The following is a 22,558-nucleotide window of genomic DNA, read 5'->3' on the forward strand; positions in this document are numbered from 1 at the left end:
ACCCGAATTTGTTGATCAACATCTTATATGCGCCACCAACCACCATATTGAGTGCTATTAATAACTATAAATTTATATGGGCCTTTTTTCAGTGGTAAATTTGATTGGTTACCTCGCGAATCCGCGTTCTTAATAATAAATCTCCGAATTTAACGTTGTTTATTTAACGCCTTTAATTGAAATTTCAATAGCTCATTAAAATTTCCTAAAATTTTTAAGAAATGTAGCGCTCTACTTGTTTCACAAAGATCGATAACTTTTTTTTACGTGTATTGTAATCATTCTATCTTTCGGGAAAAATTAATAGGGGAAATTATAATAAACAAAACCTCTTCACATCTTTTTTTTCTCAATGACCATAAATATCTATTGTTCTTTTAAAAAATTTTTTTTATACTCAACATTTTTAAATGGATTATAAAAAATTCAATGGCCGAATGCATAATAAACGAAGCTTAAATTAGTCAAATTAATTAAAATTAAATTTAAAATTTTTCATAGAACCTAAATAAGGCAAATAATATATGTGAATGATTTGGTGGACGAGCCTGGTACGACAATAACGACGGATTACCCAAGTTTTAAAATTAGTAATCATCTCCGAATCTCGACCTTTTACATTATAAATACTTAATCGAGTAGTTATTATATCTGAGATGAATCCAATGAATTCACATATTTCATAACGATAATATCGTATTCTGGGCTATTTTTGTATTTTTGTAATTTTTATTCCTATCTTTTGAACTACATAAAGGAAACAGAATTTTTTAAAATATATTTTAACATCCTTGTTCCAGAATTACAAAACAAAACGTACGGCGGAGCCCGAATATGCCCGATTCATTATATGCACCAGCGTTTATGGAAAATACCGATGTGAATAATGATAACCGAAAATAAGAAGCTATATAAAAGTGGAGAATGCACATTAATTCTCCGCAATTCGCATTATTAATTTTAAAGTAAATTTTCATTAGAAGTATTAATTTATTATAATCTCGAGCGCATGTAGGCGTTGTTATTGGAATATGTTGAATACGGCCAATGTTAATTCCGACCGAATATTGCGGTTATATTATTACCACGGAATTGTGGCGTATGTTTATGACCAAATACTGTACAAAGTCAATTAGTCAAAAAATTCTCGTTCACATATCAAAATTGTAATTATTTTATTTCGACACAACTACAAAAATTTTTTTTTTTGAAATTGATCATAGTCGGAGTTTTTTATTGGAATAAGGCGTATGTTTATGACCAAATTCAATTAGACAAAAAGTTCTCGTTCATATTATCAAAATTTTGTAATTATTTTATTTCGACACAACTTATTAAAAAAAATTTTTTTTTTGAAAATTGATCATAGTCGGAGTTTTTTTATTGGAATAAAAAGTTAAAAAACTAGAAAAATGATCATTTATCGGAGTTTTTTCTAGAAAATTTTTTTATGGGGAATATTGTGATCAATGTCACTGCAAAGTTTATTACAATAAACTTTATTTCGATAAGGTTAAATTGTTAACTCTTTTTTTTATTTGAGGAGAAAAATAAGAGTTTCATAATTTGTGTAATTAACTTAAACTATTGGTTTTGTAATTAATTAATTATTAAATTTATCGTTCTGAAGGTAAAAATGTTTATTTACAAAATTTAAACGTATTTAATAAACAGGTTCAAAATTAATAGAATATTCCTATGAAATGTAAGGTTTTATAATAACAGGTTTCATTTAATTGTGCTCAAACCAATAGGATATTCCTATGAAATGTAAGGTTTATTTTTGGTTTATTTACATATTTCTTACGCTCTTTAAGCGAACAGTATTTTTTCATCGGCTCTTCAAGCGAACAGTATTTTTTCATCGGGAGACTATTAGTTTTCCAAAGAATAATTAGAATAACTTGCACGAAATCGCATTTCAATAATCTCCAAGCAATTTTTCGATTGAGCTCGCAGACAAATATCATTGCGACATTCTTGCTTTCCTCACCAAAAGTACATGGTAGTTTAACAATACTATATCATAATTATGGTTCATATTTTACGATTACTTGATTAGTTATCAAATAGACTTTGTTATTATAATTTAACGAACGAGATTGCCGGGATTATATTAACTGCATGAAGTACATCATTTATCAGTTGTAAATCTATCTTAATACTATCATTATTCATAATATCAGTATAAATGAATTTCTCACTATAACGAATTTCAATCTCCAACCCATAGGATTCAGGTGAACTGTACGTATTAAGATCTGGAAATATATTATAAATCATTTTACTGGATTCCTTTAACAATAAATTTGGACGCGCCATATACATTCATTACATTGCCACCACAAAAAGTTTCAAAGCAAGTTAAAAAAAGTGGCACATTAAATGACAATGAGCCATACACATCCACATTAACTACGCTTCATCAGTGATAATAAAAGGATTTATTTGAATTAAGTTTATCACAAACAGAAAATATATTGTATATATAATAGAATAAAGTGTATTCGAAATTCTGAATCACGTAATTGTTTTTTTTTTGGATAACCTTATCCATTTTTTTTTTATGTCAACTGACACATTTTCTCGGCCGTAATATTGCATGAATTATTTATTTATTAACTTTGTTCGCAAGAGGACAACGCTAACTATTTATAACCATTATTGAAAGTAATTTATCCAAATTTTTTTTTCCAAAGGACACAAATAAGGATTTTAAATTTAGAAATCATCAGTTATAATAGTTAAAACATAAATGTATATTGTATACTAATAATAATATGTTCTGACTATTAAGGCAATTTAATGTTTCCTTATTTTAAAATTCGAAACGAATATTCAAAAAGGATTGTAGTACGTATTAAATGATCAATATTACAATACGTGTATAGAATGTAGATATATAGTGTGTAGTGTGACACTGTTACAACTGTGATAACTGTGACACAGGTACCGCAGTTTTCAAGAAGACGTTACGTAGTAAAATTAATAACGAGCGAGTTTATTACTGAAATTGACGCGTCTTAACTAAATTATTATAATTGCTTTTGCAGCTTATTCGTCAAATTTATTGGAAGAAAATGTATTATTACAGTAATATTATTATGATTATTATTTTTTTTTTTGTCGTAACAGGTAAATTACAACAAAGGAACTTTGGACCGAGAATAAAATGAGGAAAATAACAAATTCTTGTTCGGCCGTAATCTGTAAACAAATAATAATTATTCCATCATAATATGAAAGACTTTTTTTTTCATTGACATCTTCATGATCGACGTACGCGTTTCATTTTCTCGGACGTTTGAATAATATTTTTTAGTCATAATTATTTCCATTAGGAATAAATGAAATGTTTCAACATAAATATATAATTATTTTTATTATTGAAAGAATTTTTAAAATGTATATGAAGTGATTGAATGTGATAACTGTGATTGAGTATCACTTCAAATAATCACAATTGATACGATTGATGATTCGGTTTTATTTTATGCCGCTATGTTATTAAAACTTTATTTCAAAGTACGCAGAAGTTTGTATAATATCCATAATATCCATGATATCCGAATTCGAATGTAAACATTACGAAATATTCGATTAATAAATCAAAGATATACCTTATAAATGACGAACGCGTTTCATTATTCGGCCGATTGATTTATATAGTTTTAAGGTTTATGCTGTAATTAAAATTATATAAAAGAAAATAAACAAGAAAATGCTCCTTGATTAATAGAACTTTTTTGTTTATTTGTTTATTTCTTCGGCCGAATCGTGTCAAACCAATCTTGTTTTAAAATGAACCAAAAATAATTCAGATTTCCAAGAATAATGACATGATGAAAAATAATACATTTTATAAATATATTGATTAAAACAAAATTATACAGTACTGTATATACAGTATTATGTAATTAATTTGAATTCTTAATTTAGTGAGAATTTATTATGTTTTGGACTCTTGGTATACATTACTGTATTGAATATATCTTAAAAATTACTATATGTATAATGATAAACTTTAAAATAGACATAACGGAGGCTCCTTAATTTGAATCTATAATTAATTCCGGATTAATTCCGGATTTACCCCTTATTGATATTCATACTAATAATAAATTCTAGATACGTAATCGATTCACGTGTATCAACTATATAACTAAGTTTCTGAGTTTGTTAATCAATTTTGGTGATCAAGGTAAATTTTTTACGTATGATAACTATCATACTATACATATTATACAGATATATAAAATGTATTAGTATATGTCGTACGGACATTTATATATGGTTAAAAGGAATTTTTTTTTTTAGTCCAGTAAAAAAGTGTGACTCAAATTAAACGTAATAAAGTAATATTTTTTTTTTCCCTTTTGATCATTGACAAATATGAACAAAGTTAAAAATGATTTTCTTCGGCCGAAATAAATCTTGTTTGTAGTTCGGCCGAATTGAAAGGTATGAAAGATTTGATTGGATAGTAATACTCAATATAATGCATGTTGATTTTTTACATGTTTTTTTTCGTAATGAAAATCGTTTTTCAATTAAATTAAATTTAGTAAATCGTGGTAAAAGTAATAAATAATTATGTTATTCATCTATTAATCAGATTGTTCGATTCATTGAATTTTTTGTGTTTTTTTTTTCGCGGATGAGATATGACGTTTCTGTCTACAAATGGGAAAATTTCGAATGAAAAAAAAGATTAAATTTAAATTTTTCTTATGATAATCAGTTTAAACTTTCAAGTATAGATTTTTTTAAAAAAAGAAAAGATTTTTGTCAATCTCTTTGGTGGCTCGGCCGAAACATTTTTTTTCTTTTCGGCCGAAACATGATTTAGTATATATTAATATTTATAACGGTTAGACCTTTTTTTTTTTGAAAGAATAAAAACAAAAACTCTTCAAAATCGAAATTATATCTTATTACGTGAATTAAAATTATGTGTATAACTGATGACAAACTGAGTACTAATAAATATATTTTAAAAGTCAATTTCTTTCGTGAGAATTGTTTTATTACGGTTAGATATGACTGCTGAACGTTCATACTTCATACGTGTATACGCACATATTCAGTAGTACGTGTATTATATGACACATAAAACACATATATTCAGTAGTACGTGTATTATATATGACACTTATAAAATGAGCGGCTTGTAATTTATCAAATAATTATTGGTTAAAAACTGTCATTATCACTTGTCACTTGAACTTTAATACTTTAATCCAAGTGTACTAATCAATCTTGATTGATAAAAAAAAATAGTTCGGCCGAAAAAAAAAAAATTAGATCATATGCATTATTATTTTTATTATTACTTGAAATTAACTTTTAATAAAACCATTGTTCATTTAATATTTTAATGTAAAAAGAAAACATTTTTTTTTAAAGAATACATATTTGGATTTATTAGATCGAGAGACCGAGAAAGGAAATAGCTAAATGGAGATAAACGCAGCCTTAAACGATTAAGCTTATTTAATGGCGTAAGATTTATGTAATGATATTACGTTATGTTTGTACGTTATGTCGTACTTGTACTTTTTCTGCGTTTTTTCGTGCATTAGATTACAACCTTATTACGTGGATTAAAGTAATAAAGTATTTAGTTAAAATTATATATCAGGTATTTCTCTTTATTACAAAAGATATTTGTTAAAGTAATAAACGTATCAGTCGATGTTCGGTCATAAAAAAATATCACTTAAAATACTAAAATGTAATACATATTGTGTAAAAAATTATTAAGAGCCTTTTTTTGATTCAAAAGAAAAAGTTTTTGTTTTTGAACGAAAAAAATAATCCAATCATTTGTATCATGTGTCATTTTGGTCGGCTTTTTCTCTGCATATAATACTCTCTTTTGATTGGTTCGCTTATTCTCATAAAAATTTTCATTGGTTTTTTGAATAGGAAAAAAAATAAAAGTTTTTTTTATTGCGCACTCGCTTTCTGGCTTCTTCCTTTACCTGCTGTAAAAACTTAAAAAGCCTTCTTCGTTGATTTATTATGTTCGCAATTTAGAGTAACTTGTTCTCGTTGTAAAGTTTTTTTTATAAGCGAAAAAATTTTCTTCCTTTTTTTTAAAAAAATAAATAATAATAATAATAATAATAATAATAATAATAATATATAATAATAATAAATAATAATAATAATTTTTCAAATTACCTTTCATTTAACCCATGCTGCCCACGTTGGAGTATCATTTTCGATACTAATCATTCAATATAAATAATAAATAATATAAATAATATGTAACACAAGTATTCATTGGAAAATTTTATTACATATGATCAAGAAAAATATAATGGCTTAATTGTCTTTTCATTTTCACTTTGATTATATTAAGGACGAAACATTCGCTAACTTTGATTTTTCGCAACTATTCAAATAAAAAAAGATCATATAATGACGCCCACATATCAAATTATCCAATTAAGTAAATATTTAATTAATTAGTATTCATTCTTAACAAAGATGGAGGGAAAAAAAATTTCTGCTATTACCAATTATCGGATATTATATAATTATCGGATATTACTAATTATCGGATATTAGGTTACCAATTATCGGTTACCATATTTTTTATTGTGTTTAAAAATAGTAAATTCGCATATTTTTTACACTTTAATTTACTTTAATCCTTTCGCATAATATGAGTTTGCCTTTTTGTAATGAACATTTTTTATTTTTTCGGTATTCTTGCACGGGGTTATTAATCCTGTTTAATTATTCACGGAAAAATCTTTACCCAATCAAGTTGCGTGACGCAATTATATCATGGGATAAATAAGTCAACTTTGCACGAGATTATCCAGAAAAACAAACAACTAAACAAGTTATATATAAGTATTATGTAGTAGTATTGTAGTAGTAGTAGTAGAGTACTAAGGAGAACTTTGAAAATTGTTTTATTTATGTAACTCTTTGAATTTTTTCGTGTCACAATAAAAAATCAAAAAGGAAAATTAAAAAATATATATATAATATATATAATATATATTAATTATAAAAAATCTTATATTATTTTGTAGGTTTTTATGCTTTGTAATCGTAAGTTATAATTGATAATAATAAAAAGCTATAACTGAATAATTAAAACTATAAGTGTGCACACTTAGTTTTTTTTTTAAAAAAAAAAAAAAAGTAAGTTAAAAAGGAGAGTAAATATAAAAAAAATAATATTATTAGTAGTAGAAGTAAAAATTTTTTTTTTTTTTAAAACGGGAGAGGAGAAAAAAAATTAACTGTAACCTAAATAGTTACTAAAAAAATATGTGTGTAATCATAAAAAAAAAGTATTAAAATTTTTTTTTTTTTTTTTTGTGCTCCATAAACAAAAAAAAAAAAAAAAAAAAGAGAAAATAAAATTTGATAATAAAGGTGAAAAAAAAATAAATAAAATATTTCACCTTTCTATATAAAAATTATTAATATATTTTTTGCCCTCAGAAATCTTAGTGATTTTACCTTGCCCAAAGCAAAATCATTTTTTAGAAAAAAAAAATTATATTTTTTTGCATATAAATTATATATGCTCTTACCAGAAAAAAAAGAAATAAAAGTAGGAATAAATAACACTCTCAATAAGTACCCATTATTATAATATATACATACCGTTAATTCGTTAATTAAAAAAAAAAGAGAAGATAAAAAGAAAAAAAAGAAAGAAATCTAAACTCTAAAAACCCACAAACCCACAAACCATAAACCCAAAAAAACCTTTATATATATATAAAAAAAAAATTAAGCGACTGATTTCCTCAACCATTCGCTTGCCTTCACCATTCCCTCTTGAGTAACAGAAAAATTTCTATCCCAAAAAGTAAAATATTTTAAAGAACTCATAGAATGTCTTACGATCACTCTAAGATGTTCTTCATTAATAAAGTCACAAATTTGAATAACAAATTTGTATAAAGGAACATGTTTGGAATTTCCAAAGAAACGGGCCAAAATATCGGATCTAAATCTCCATCTCGCTCCAATATCCAATTCACCTAATGTAGGAGGAAGATATTTACCCAATTCAGGTAAAATTTCATTAACGTCTAACAAACATCCATTACCATAAATCTCTAAACGTTGTAAATGTCTACAATTACTTAATATGAGAAATAATTCAGGAATTTCATTACGACCAATGGTAGCTCCCAATTTTGTTAAATTTGGACAAAAATTTGAAATGGAATTTAAAATAAATGAGTAACCATCTTGTTTACAATCTTCAGGCCAACCAAATACGATCTCTCTTAAATTGATATTACATGAATGAATAAGAGTTTCTAAAATATCAATTGGAACAGGATCTTCTTTAAATGTCAAAGATTTAAGTTGAGTTAAAGGTGATAATCGAAGTGGAGTTAAAATCTTTGCAATTAACATTTCAGAATCAATAAAAGTTAAAGATTCCAATCGTTTACAATATGGAATCCAATCCAATGGGCACCATTCATCAAATACGGTGTCAATGAATTCTACATGACGTAAAGAAGATTTTTGACGTTTTAAAGCGACTCCAATGGCTCTTGGATAATGTGATTCACGAAGAGTAAAATGTTTAAGATCTCTTTGTAATTCAATGAATCTAGCAGACATTTCTACGCTGGAGTCATAATGTTTTCCATCTTCATCGTATTCAAAATCAGGTAACCTGATTTCCATCTGAAATTATATATATATAAATTTATTTATTTTATGTTTAATTATTTTATTATATATATAGAGTATATTATTAAATATTACTTACTTTTTTCAAATCTTTACAAATTGTCAACAAAACGGGAAAATTTTGATCAATAACAAAATCTCCAGCCAATTCAATTTCTTTAATATGTGAAATCCAATTACGTACGATAGATTCACGTAAGATGGATAAATTTCTTTTTGTAACAAGGGTACCATTAAAATCATGATAATTATCATCAAATAACATTAAACCATTTGTAATATTATCCATATCCATCACAAAAACCAAAGTTTCTAAACTTGGAGAAAATTTCGCGAAAAGACGGAATAAAGCTTGAACAATTTTACGTATAGCATAAGGATTCCAATTATTATGTACAGCGCACCATTCTTGTATAGAAGCCACAAAAGAGAAATATGATAAATGACGTAAGAAAGAAGGATAATTATGAGTTGGAGGACGAGAAGGAATTATAGGATATGAAGATAAAGGTAATTCAAAATTGGAGGAAGAAGGGGAGAAAGAAAAGGAAGAATCGGAAGAACAAGAGGAAGAAGAAGATAAAGATCTTGTAATTCCATTTAGATCTAATTTAGATCTTTCATCTTTATCCAAACAAGAGAGATAAGTAGAAATTATTTGATGAGATAAATGATTATTATGAAGTAATAATAAATGAAAAGGACGATTCCATAAAATTGGAACGACATTAGAACACCAAATTTTATTGACCAAAAGACACGAATGTAAATGATCAATATCATTAACAATATACTTAAAAATCTCTTGTAAGATTTCATTAGGAGGAGATTGAGCCATTACGTTAATTATAATATGATGAATGAATTATTAAATTTTTTTTTTTTTTTTTTGATTTTTTGTATTTTTTTTTTCGTAAATTATAGGAAAGTGAAATAAGAAGGGGAGTTGAGAGGGGGAGGGAGAGGGAAAGAGGGGATAAAAAAAAATAAAGAAAAATTAAGAAAATAATTACTTAAAGAGAAGAATGGTGAAAGTAAAAAAATGAAAGGGAAAAATCCAAAGAATCATTTAGAGGTAGGAAATCCTAGGCAGCTTTAACCTTTCATTTTTTTTTCGAGAAAAAAAAAAATTTCTTAATTTAGTCAGTAATAAAACAGATGATCCTATAGTACGATAATCTTAGACATACGACATGTGTCGCAATACTTCATTTGGATACTTTCACAAGCCCCATGTGGATAAGGAACTGTGGGAATTAACAATATCGAACACTTTCTTTTGAATGATAAAAAAAAATTTTTTGAATAAATTTGATTTGTGATTGAAATAACTTATAAAAAAATTATAATAAATAAATTAATAAAATTAACAACTATTCTTAATCGTTAGTCATACCGTAACAGATTTGGTGAAGAATGCAAATATAAAAAAAAAAATTATTTATGCATGTGAATGCAGCCAAATTGCAGATTGCAGCCACTTTTACTTGTAAAATCTAGCGTGGGATTCTTTATTTAGTTATGATGAGTGTCAAATATAAACATAACATGTCAATTTACGGATCAAAAATTTGTTTTCATTTGAGACTTTATAATAATAATAGGAAAAAATTTCATATTTAAAAAAAAAGAGAGTAAAGGGGGGGAGGATAGAAAAGAAATTAGTAATAATAAATGATTACAAAATTACAATGCGCTGGGTAAGTCGCATTGTGAGATATGATTCTGCAAACAATAACGCGTATCAATTTATTTTATGCATAAAAAGAACAATTTATTAGTGATATGATTGAATGATTAGATATTCATTTAACAAAAAAAGTTAAATCATTAACATATAATTATAAATATTACTGCATCAATTTTATGAATTGCATTGTTTGAAATTGTTTAAATTATTTAAAATATTCAAAAAATTTATTTCGAAATTAATTTGAATTTATTTTTTTTTTTTAAACCAAATATTTGATTCATTTCATGTATTTTAAGATACTCCAATGGTTTCCATGGCATTTCCGTGTCAAAATTTCTATTCCGCAGTAAACCTTTATCATCAAAATTTTTTCATTTCTTATTATAAAAATTATTTTGAAATTCAATTTTTTTTTTTTAAAAAAAAAAATAATAAAATAAAATAAAATAAAATAATAAATAAATAAAGTATAATACGAACGATTAATATTGTTTCATTCAATAATCATTTATTATCTTTGAGGAGAAGGATAAAGTTTTAAATTGCATAAACTTAACAATTTCATTATTTTCATCATTTCATCATTTTCATCATTTTCATCATTTTCATCATTTTCATGATTTTTTAATGCTTATGCAAACATTAAACATTTTTTTTTCAAGTTGGCTTCATTCAATTATTATAAATATTGTTCTATAAGTACTTTTATGGATAAATCAGGTTTTCTTTCTTATTCAAACTTACGAAAATGAAAAAGGTTTCATGCAAAGATTAAATATTTATGTTTTTTTTTTTTTATTATTTTTATATATATACCGTTGTCGGCAAATTTGTGGAGAAAAAAAAAATTTTAAAAAAAAAATTTTTTTTTTTTTTAAAGATTTATAACAAGATTACAGATTAAAATGTCATTGTTTTAAACTTCTTTACCATTGTCTCATAAATAATGTTTGCCATTGTTTAATGGTTACTCAATTGTGTTTCAAGATTAACTCACCGATTATCCATAAAAATTTTCAACTTTTTTAGGTTTTTTTGCGGTAAAAAAAAACTGTCAAGTATCAATTTAAATCGTATCTTGAAGATCTACCGCGTTTCACAAGATCCAAAAACTTAATTTTTAAGCCACTTTCTCGGTATAAAGAATGCATCCTTTCAGCCCTCAAATATTTCTTTGTGATTTTTATACAAGTTTAACCATTTAAGGAAATTATTATTTCATTTTTCTTTCTGATATTTAAATCGTTTAAATATTACGCGAAAATAATTAGATTGCGAAATAGAAAAAAATAGAAAAATTGTCAATTATGTCCTTATGTAGATAAACAAATATTTTTTTTTAAAAATATTTCTTTTTAATAACGGGTTAATAATAATCTATAAATTGACCGTGCAGTCGATTTTTAATTAAACAAGGTTATTTATTAAATTATTTTGAGTCATTTAACTTTCTAATAATGTATAATAAATCAAAAAAGGTTTAGGTCAATCGCATGATTTTATTTGTTTAAAAGGTTAAAAAAAAAATTTTTTTTTTCTTCTTTTTTTTCTTTTTTCTTTTTTCTTTTTTTTTTTCACTTCTTACATTCATTTTTTTTTCTTTAATAATTCCCGCATACCAATTCAAGTTTTAGAAATACCGATAAGATGAATTACTCGGATAGCGTATCGAATTAGTACTTATGCTTTAATCTTGATATGGTTTAGTTAATAAAATAAGTGGTGTAATTGAACTTTTGATGATTAAGATTATCGAATTACATAATAATCATAATTATAATCATAATTTTTAAGGGAAAAAAAATTTTTTTTTTTTTTTTTCTTCTTTATAATTAATGGATGAACTGATGAGGTGACATTTCTGCACATTCAATCAGGGTTAAAATTGTAAACTGTTTCATGTACGTTTTATTTAAGGACTTTTTATATCAGACATTGGACATAAGGGAATTCTTGGCTTGTTTGAAATATCTTTTTTTTTTTTTTTTTTTATCTTTTTGTTGAAACAAATGGAAAATTCATATGAAATACCTTTATTATTTGTACTTTTTAATTATTGAACCATAAGGACTAAGACTTTTGATATGCGTTCTATTTGAAACAAGAATGTATCATAAGTATAATATTTCCAAATTGTAGTGAACAATAATATGAAAATTTTGTTCATAGTTGCAATTATTTCAACATTTGAAAGTTTCATGATTAAAATGAACAAGAATGGGATATTCACCACTCATGGTTACCACAATACTATAATACCACCCACCAGGACTCACAAGGGGTTACCAAGGGTTATTAAAGGATATTAAAAGATAATTCATTATTCCTCTTTCTTGTCGTTTCATTACTGGTGCATTGGTGCAAATTATTTGTTTCACAAATCTACAAAATCTTTTGCTTAAAGAGTTGGACTTTTTAGGATTTTAAGGAAAAGATTGTTAATCCCGATTGTTTATATTCATTTATTTTGTACTTCATATCATGAAACTCATCCGTACAATTTATTATTATTCTTTTCATTTTTTTGTCATTTATTTTTGTCCTTTAAAGAAGTTAATTTTAATTATTTAATTAGAATGACAAATTTTCGTTATTTATTCACGTGATTTATTTTTCATACCTTTTTTTTTACAACTTTTTTCCACAAGCTACGTAATGATTGTCCTATTCAAATACAAGTAATATCCGATTACGCCGAAAATATTTTCAGGGGAAGAAAATCCATTTTACTATTTTACTTTACTATTTAAGTAAATAAAGTTAAATGAATGTTGATCAAAGTTCCACAGTTTCAGCCTGATTTGACATTTTTACTGTAAAGTGAAACATCATTGTTCCAATTTGGATTATTTTTATTAGAAATTGGTTTAACATAAATTCTAATAATAATTTTTTATTGTTATTTAGAAGGCGTTTTCTATTTTTATATTAATTTTGATTCAGGCCGTACGATCTTTTCGTAATTGTAAAGCATTAAAGAATTATGACTTTTCTATTCAAGTTTATAATTAGTAATTTGTGCTACATTCCCGCAGTTTTTGCAGTTATAACTTAAATCTATATATATCCAATTTATTCCATAAAAATTTTTTTTTTTATTTTTTCTATAAAAATAACGAAAAGTGTGAAAAGAAATTTTACAAAAATTCAAAAAAAAAATATTTAAAAATAATTTTATTTTTCTTTTTATTTAAAGAATATCAAATTTTTTTACTTCACAAAGTCACAACTTTTTTTTTTAAAAAATAAAAAAAAAATGAATCTTTTCCCTCATCTTATGGCACTGGCTGTCTTATTTATTAGTGTATCGTTAAATGCTGTTGCATTACCACAACCAAGCCGACCAGCCCCTGCTCCTGGTCTAGACCCTACGTCCGTACCCTTACCTTCTTTTCTACCATAGTGACTGGATGAAAATTATCAAGTGTTCATGAAATAATCTATGTAATATCTATGTAAAAAAAGCAGTTACAGTTATATTGATTGATAGAATATAATAATGTTTGCATTTAATTTAAAAAGTTTCTTCAATTTTAATATATTATTTTTTACGATAATAAATTTTATTAATGAAATAATTGTGGGAAATCAAAAATGATCTTTTAAAGTAAAACTTAATAGTGGTGTGACTTAATAGTGGTGTGTTTTTTTATTAATGATAGTTAAATAATTATAATATTTTCAATTATTTGTAATTCTACTATTTTTTATACAAAGTTAACTATCGTGTAATTAATTTTTTTTATTAATTTGTTATCTTTTTTTTAATAAATTTTTATAATTTTACTTTATTAATATTATTCATACAAAAAATATTCGCTCTAAACTTAAAACTTGCAACTAACTTTGTATTGATGCAAAATTTGGGTGTTAGTATACTACTTTTAGAGATTATATAATAAAACTTACCCGTTGCTAAAAAACTTTACTTTTGTAACATTACACAAATTCCTACTGTTTATTACCTTTTTTTTCTTCAAAAAAAGATAATGGTTGGTAAATTTTAAAATATTTTTGATCCAAATTCTTACTAGTATATTTATCATCAGAAATTAATTAATTTTGGCCAAATTTAATAATATTAGATTAATTATTTATTTGGAAATAATTAATTAATGGTATGATTAATATTTTTTTAAGAATTTAAAATTATTTTATATTTTAATAATATATATATATATTAATCAACTGTTTAATTTAATAAAAATAATTATTTTTGTATTTTTTAAAACTTGTATAATAGTTATTTTTTATGCTTTTTTACTAATTTTTAGAAATAATATTCTATTCAGTTTTTTTAGCTAAATTTTTCTAATATTTAAATAATTTATTTTTATAAAAAGTACTGCTAAATATTACACACTAGTAGTAATTGCTACTTATTATTCTATTAAAATATAATTAAAGTAAAATTTTAGGTAAATTAAAATCTACTTATTATTAATATTTGCTAATAATGGTATACAATGCATACAACCTAGTCCCAACAAAAAAATTTTTAAGCGGCCAACTTTTTTACATTATGTAATACTAATCCTGTAATTTTATTGGTCAGATTTATTTAATTTAAATTATAATTCTTAATTCTAGCCAAATTTACATAGTTAATAATTAAATTGGCCAGACTTACATGTAATTCTAGTCAAAATAAAATGGCCAAATATTTAATTTAATAGTAAAATATTTCAACTTTGAATTGCTACTACTTTATTAAAAAATACTTTACAGGAAATTTAAAAATATAGTTTTATTAAACTTAATCTGGTTTATCATTGTACGTTTATACTTTATGTTTATCTTTTTTTTTGAATGAATAGTAGTGATTTAAATTTCATCAAATTTAATTGCTGGGACTAAGTTGTATGCACTGTAGTAAAATCATTTATAATAAGATTTAATAATATTCTTTTTATAATATTAAAAAGAGTTTTGCTGACTTGTTCTCTGGATTAAATCACTTTCAAATTTATATTTTATACCAATATTTTTTTTTTTAAAAAAAAAAATTATTTGTGTTATTATTCATTTCAATTTATATAGATTTTATTTATTTGGATATTAGTTAAATCACCCTCCAAAATTTATATTTTACATCAATATTTTTTTTTTTTTAAAAAAAAATTATTTGTATTATTAGTGTATTATTATTTATTTCAATTTATATAGATTTTTATTTATTTGGATATTATAAAGTATAAATGACCAATTTTTCTTATATTTTTAACAATGTTTCTCATTTTTTATTGTAATCATAATTTATATTTTTTTTTGAAAATTTGGGCAAAATTATATAATTATATAAAATTTACTAGTAAGTTAAATCATCAGATTAAATCATTCTGGATTAAAATTAGTTTTATACTATTAAAAATAATGATTAAAAGTTTATTATTTTATCATTTTATTGATAAAATATATAATTTTATTATTAAAAATTCCAGAAATATATATATATAAATTATAAAAATTGCTAAAAATACTATTATTTGTAAAAATCAATTGTAATATATAAATTTGCGATTCCTTCTACTTTATTTTATTTTTCCTTTCTTTTTTCTGATTTTATCATTTTTGGTTATATATTTATGTAACAGATGTAGTAACAAATGAAGAAGTTACCATACCTTTAAGGAAAACTTAAAAGCTATTTTAAATTGCATTATTTCACAGAAGGAAATGTAGTTAAAAATCAACTATAATTATAGTAAATTTGTTTAATATTTAATAATTAAAAAAATAAAATATAGTTTATTAAAATCATCTTATTATAGTAATTATTTCAGTAGTATAAAATTTATATTTTTAGTATAAATGTTAATAAAATTATAGTTTAATAAATATTTAATATTTAGGATTTAAATTTTATACGCACCCACACATATGCGTACCCCTACATGATTTATTAATTTTATAAAATTTAATTGGCTAGTTAAGCATATAATCAATAATTTAATTTTATTTGTTAATTTTTTTACACATGATCATCTCTTTTTTTTTATATTATACCCTTCTTTTTTTAAAGCTTCGCTTAACAATTAACATTAAAAATTTAACTCTTTTCCCTATCATTTTTTGGTATTTTTCTAGCTTTAACTTTGAAAATGGTAAGTTTAAATATTAATATATAGCTTTTTTGACGTATTTTATTTCTTTAATTAACTGATATTATTCTTTTTTTTTGTAGGTATTTTAAATCTCAGCTAATTAGTAGTATTCTTTTACATTTACTTAAACCTGATTGCTTTTTCTTTTTGAACGTAACTTTCTATTTCTCAAGAGTATTCAATATGAAAAGAAGAGATTGGTTCTTTTGTTATAAGCTTAATAAGTATAGGTTTCTATACATTACTTATAGGTATTATTATGTTCTTCTTTCTTATTTTCGTTCGTTCTTTCATTTTTTATTGCTAATTTTGATTTCTTTTTAGGTATGATTTTCTACTTTTTCTGTAGGATTAGGTATGGCTTTGTTTTTATGCTTTTCTTTTTTATTTTCATTCTTTTATGTTTTTTCATTTATTTTTTATACTAATTTTTATTTTCTTTTAAGTAGAAGGGCTTTTTTCTTTAATATTTTGTTTTAAAAATGTTATTAACATTTTAATGTTCTTTTTGTTTCTTTTTTGTAGAAAAAAGCCCTTTTCTCACATACATTAGAAGGTAAATCTGAAGCGGAGGCCATTTTTTCTTTAATATTTCAGTTTAAGAACGTTATTAACGTTCTTTATTTTTTTTTTGTAGGAATAATTTCTTGGACCTTTTTTCACAAGCATTTGGAAGGTAAATCTGAGGTGAAGGCTATTTTTTCTTTAATATTTCAGTTTAAGAACATTATTAACGTTTTTTATTGTTTTTTTTTATAGAAAATCTTTCTTCACGAGCATTTAGAAGGTAAATCTAAAGGGAAGGTTATTTTTTCTTTAATATTTCAGTTTAAAAATATTATTAACATTCTTTATTATTTTTTTGTAAGAGACCTTTCTTTACAAGTGTTTAGAAGGTAAATCTGAAGGGGAGGCCATTTTTTCTTTAATAATGTTATTAACATTATTAATATTCTTTTTTGTTTCCTTTTTGTAGGAAGAACCTTTTGGGTCCTTTCTTCATGAGCATTGGAAGGTAAATTTGAGGAGGAGGCCATTTTTTCTTTAATATTCGGTTTAAGAATGTTATTAAGCTTGTTGCAAATATTATAAATTTTTAGATAATTTGTTTTGAATAATTTACAACAGACTGCTATATGCAAAATTTTTTTAATATTATTTTAGAATATTAGTAATAATTTCAATGATTTTAATAATTTTTTATACAATTGTACTTTGAGCAATTATTTTTTAATAAAAAAAAATTTATTCAATAAAAACAATATGATTATTTGCATTTAATGATGTAAAACTTTATTAATAAATGAATGCACATATAAATATAAAACAGTGCATCTGATATATTTATTTACGTATATTGCCTCCTTTCTATATTGGTAACAATTTCATTTACATCATATTCATCATCTTCATCATCTTCATTACTGGATTCATCATCACTTGATTCTTCGTGCTCATTGTTATTACAAAAATTAATGATTGAAAATTAATCATATTTAAAATATCCAAATTTAAGTCCTGCTCATTTGTATAAAAATGTTCAGCTGGATTTGGCAGTTCCGCATTCTCTGATTCTTCCAGATAAGCTTCTTCCTCAAATTTATTAAAAACTGTCTCTGCAATATTTTTCATTGTTTCAGAAGATATTTTTGTTTGAATTTTATGGAATTTTTCTGCAACAGTTGATAAATTAAACTGATAAACCTTTGCCAACTCTTCTAGCTTGTCAATTTCTAATCGAGTTCGACATTTTCCATAAAGCCACCCTAAAAATGAAAATATACGTTCACATGCTGCAAAACTTGGTGTAATAGAAAATAATTTTATTGCCAATCGCTGTAGATAATTTGGCTTAACTTCACATGTATTTCACTATATTAATGGCGTATTACTACCAATTGTGTAAGAAGCTACATAAGGGTTTAGCTTTCCATTTACAATACGTATTTGCTCTTTATAAATATGCATTTGAGCTAATAGTTATTCACAACTTTTTTTTAATTTACCCATTTTTTGCTATAATTCTCCAGCATAATTTGCAATTAATGAAAATGCACCAAATTTTAATCCCACTCCCTTGTATGTAGGATGAAGAAAAATGCAAGTTGGTAAACAGGATCATTGAATTCTTCAAATCTATGATTAAATTTTTTTATACAATGGTTACAAAATCCCTTATATTTATCAGCAGGAAGATTTTGAATTACTGCTGCAATTTTAATTAGATTTACATATACATCTGCAAGTGTAGAATTAGCCGCTTCAACTGCTAATATTGCATTTTTTATTGGAAATAATACTTCTGAAAGATGTTGCATATCGCTAAAAAATCCCCTACTATGAAGAATTGTTAAAATAGCTGGAGTTGTAATAACTTCAGAATGGTTATCTCAAATATCCTCTAAGCAATTTTTGAGTCGTACAATTAAAAAAACACATTTGTATACAGTTGTCCACCTAGTTTCAACATATGTTTTGAGAACACCACTAATTTCATGTTGTTTAATCTTTTCTTTCAACATTGCTGCAGCTTTATAAGATTTTTTGAAAAATTGAACTATTCTATTAACACGTTAAATCATTCTTTCTGCAAATACACATGCTGATCAAAAATATCCGGCCACTTTGATTTGGCAAAATTATGTAGATCATGACATATTAATATGACGTAATCAACACGTTATTTTATATTTATAATCATAATAAACATATCCCCAAACCTTATGTTTTCTAGAACTTTCTAAAAATATAAAGCTACTTACCCCAAAAACACGTGGTGCTATTGTTTATGGTCATAATTGTGGACAATCAAGTCGCACAATTGCTAAGCAGTTGGGATGTGGGAAAACAACTGTTAACGATATACTTAAGCGCCTTCGTGAAACTCATTCCTTAACACCAAAAAAACAACCAGGCCGTCCTCCACTTTTAAATTCAACAGCTCAGCAGGAACTTAAGAGTTTTGTCCAACAAAATGGTAAAAACCGTTAGCTTTGTACAAAAAAGCTTGCAACAGTTTGGACAGCTCATACAAAACAGCCTATTTCTGCTGTTACCATACGTTGTAACCTAAAGAAAGGTTGCACTGCTTGCATGCCACGTAAAACACCTGCAATGACAGAGGCACACTATCAAGCTCATCTCGAATGGGCCCATGCATATGAAAACTGGGAACAAGATGGTGGAGGAGAGTACTTTTTTCAGACGAAAGTACTTTTACACAATTTCAACAAGGCCGTCAGGGAAGGGTATGGCGTGAACCTGGGAAAGAATTAAACCCTGACTGTGTTGCAGTTACTGTAAAACATAGTCCTAATAAAATGTTTTGGGGGTGTTTTTCCTGAAATGGGCTTGGACCAATTGTTCCGATAAATGGTTCAGTTACTGAACAAACTCATGCCAAAATTATTAATGATTATATCATACCTACTTTGCATGACTTTTTCCCACAAGGTAATGGAATTTTCCAAGAGGATAATGCTCCACCACACCGTTCAAAAATTGCAATGACCGCCCATGAAAATACTGGAATTGTAGTTCTCAATTGGCCGTCACAAAGCCCTGACCTAAATCCGATTGAGAATCTTTGGTCGGAGATGAAAGTAATGGTACGTCGTCATACTTCACCACCATCTAGTATTAAAGTCCTTGAAAAATATGTTAAGGATGCATGGAAGGATATTCCGCATGAATATTATAAGAAATTAATTGATAGTATGCCCCAAAGAATTGAGGCAGTTATTGCCGCAAATGGCAATAGAATTAATTATTAAATATTATTAATTTTTTTTATAATTTAATAAATTGAGTCATAAATAAATATATTTTATTTAAATTTTTATTTTTGTCATATTAAATTTATAAATTTATTTCATTTTGAAAAGTGGCCAGATATTTTTGATCGGCATGTGTATATGTAATATAATATCTTTACTAATTAAATTATAACACTGAGCAATACATCTAATATTTAAAATTTTTTTATATTTTGAACAAATTAAATGTCTGGCAGATGCTACATTAGCTCTATTATCGCTCACAATTGCTATAATTTTTTTGCTACCAATGTGATTTATTACTAATTCTATCTGATTTACTAGAAATTCAGCAGTATGTGATTGATTGAGTTCATAAAGATATTCCTCTCAAGTTGAAGTTAAAACAATAAAATTCCAAATAGATGATCCATCAGGAACGGTGTGACATGTTGCCCATAGGATATTAAAATAAAATATCGTATGTTGCTACTGACGTGTTGAGTTTGTATAGTATCTATGCTTGGTTTAAAATAAAAATTAGTCGTAAAAAATTACAAAACATTATTTTCTTACCAAAATATTATTTTAAAATCTCGAACTTAATAATATAATATTAATTAATTTTCAAGCGTACAATGAGCATATTCAAATTTGAATAACTTTTTAATAATTAATATTTTAATATTATTTTATTTGAGCCAAAAATTAACTGCGGAATTTCCTATCGAAATCCACTTGTATTTATACATTTTTAAGAAAAATATTTCTCATATTTTCTATTTTTTTTAATAAAATTTTATCATATGACTATCTCGTTACACTAAACTAAACTATAAATATAATTTTATTGGCTAATTATTTACCCATTGGCTAATTATTTATCCTTCAGCTAATTATTTATCCTTCAGCTAATTATTTATCCTTCAGCTAATTATTTATCCTTCGGCTAATTATTTATCCTTATTCTATTTTATTATATTTTCGGTTATTACAACGGTCCAACCATTAAGGCTAATGGTAAGATTATTAGTAAATTCTAAAATCTCATCAATTTTATTATTAACTTTTGCTACTTCATTATCCAACAATTGTTTAGAAAGAGTTTTGTGAAATGGTGCAATATAATTAGGATTAAGAATTTTCAATGCATTTATAAAAAAAGGATTGTTAATTACATGAAAGGGAATTCCACACATAATAAATGCTAATGAAATAACTTCATCAATAAGTAATGCATCCATTTCAGGTTAATTAGCAACTAATTTTTCTACTTTTTTCCAATTTTAAGTAATAACTGATTTACCAGTAAGAGGTTTATCTATTGAGATATCATTCAAATTATCTTTAGAAATATCTTTGCAATTATTAACAAGATGTGCATACAAAGCATTTGGTTTAGCACATGGATAAAATTTTTTGCAGTATTTGCAGGTTCCTTTCCAGTGACCATCACCTTTGGACTCTCCTCTATCAAAATATTTCCAAACTCCACTTTGTGGACGACCTGATTTTATATGAGTTTCACTTTCTTTTTCCATTTCAGTATTACTTAAAGTTAATCTATTATTTGGGCTTTATTCTTGCTTAGTCATTTTTAGAAAGAAAAAAAATGTTTTTAATAAGCAAATAAAAGATGCATGAATAAACATTAAATAAAAAATGGGCAAATTTCTATTATGGTAATTTTTCATTGATGATATTACTTTTATTGACATACTTTACAGTATTAAGTAAATGTTTATTCAATATACAAAAATAAAGAAGAACCATAATAAAAACTTTTATTTAAATAAATTACTAATGTGTTTTATAAAAAATACATGAGTAAAAATTAAGAAATTAGAATTTTTATATTTTATAAAAAAAAAAACTTGATTTTTTGAATTTGTGTAGCATTTTCATTTATTTACAATTTACAATCTATTACAAATTTAACATATTACAATTTAATTATGTATTACAACTTGATTACGTATTACAACTTTATTACGTATTACAACTTTATTACAGCATTTTCGTAATTTTGAGTTGTAATTCAAAACTAGGGTTGCAACCAAATTGTAATCTAAAATGTTCATAATTATTAACCAACCTTATCTGCCAATATTAATCTTAAAGAGACGATCTTACTACCATTTGATTTGTCTTGATGAGATGAATCTAATAGTATAAAATACATCATTAAAACTAAAAAATTTTAATAATTATTATGCAATAATTCTGCTAATATTGATCTTAAAGAGATGATCTTATTACCATTCAATTCGTCTTGATGAGATAATCTAATAGTATAAAATACATCAAAATTCAACCAC

At 24.8% G+C, this 22,558-nt stretch overlaps 3 protein-coding genes across 3 annotated transcripts; all 3 read right to left on the bottom strand.

Moving 5' to 3' along the window:
• Positions 1-6,675: 6,675 nt before the first annotated feature.
• Positions 6,676-9,804, bottom strand: OCT59_015708 (uncharacterized protein). The gene is made up of 2 exons (XM_066140215.1): positions 8,768-9,804; positions 6,676-8,682 (listed from the first exon to the last, which is right to left on the bottom strand). Exons 1-2 carry the CDS (start codon positions 9,524-9,526, stop codon positions 7,765-7,767), a joined length of 1,677 nt encoding a protein of 558 aa, XP_066003016.1. The 5' UTR covers positions 9,527-9,804; the 3' UTR covers positions 6,676-7,764.
• Positions 9,805-17,874: 8,070 nt separating this feature from the next.
• Positions 17,875-18,117, bottom strand: OCT59_015709 (uncharacterized protein; the record flags this gene model as incomplete). Its single annotated transcript, XM_066140216.1, has 1 exon — positions 17,875-18,117. One exon carries the CDS (start codon positions 18,115-18,117, stop codon positions 17,875-17,877), a length of 243 nt encoding a protein of 80 aa, XP_066003017.1.
• Positions 18,118-21,526: 3,409 nt separating this feature from the next.
• Positions 21,527-21,781, bottom strand: OCT59_015710 (uncharacterized protein; the record flags this gene model as incomplete). The annotated part of the gene is made up of 1 exon (XM_025328148.2): positions 21,527-21,781. The coding sequence occupies one exon, from the start codon at positions 21,779-21,781 to the stop codon at positions 21,527-21,529; it is 255 nt and encodes an 84-aa protein (XP_025167886.2).
• Between the last annotated feature and the right edge of the window lie 777 nt (positions 21,782-22,558).

Source organism: Rhizophagus irregularis, chromosome 23, assembly GCF_026210795.1.
Source record: "Rhizophagus irregularis chromosome 23, complete sequence".
In the NCBI taxonomy this organism is placed as follows: domain Eukaryota; kingdom Fungi; phylum Glomeromycota; class Glomeromycetes; order Glomerales; family Glomeraceae; genus Rhizophagus; species Rhizophagus irregularis.

Excerpts from the sequence above, each read along its gene's own strand:
- OCT59_015708 (XM_066140215.1), bottom strand. The coding sequence starts at position 9,526 with ATGGCTCAATCTCCTCCTAATGAAATCTTACAAGAGATTTTTAAGTAT. Across the intron at positions 8,683-8,767 it reads TTTGTAAAGATTTGAAAAAA|ATGGAAATCAGGTTACCTGA; the intron begins GTAAGTAATATT and ends ATATAATTTCAG.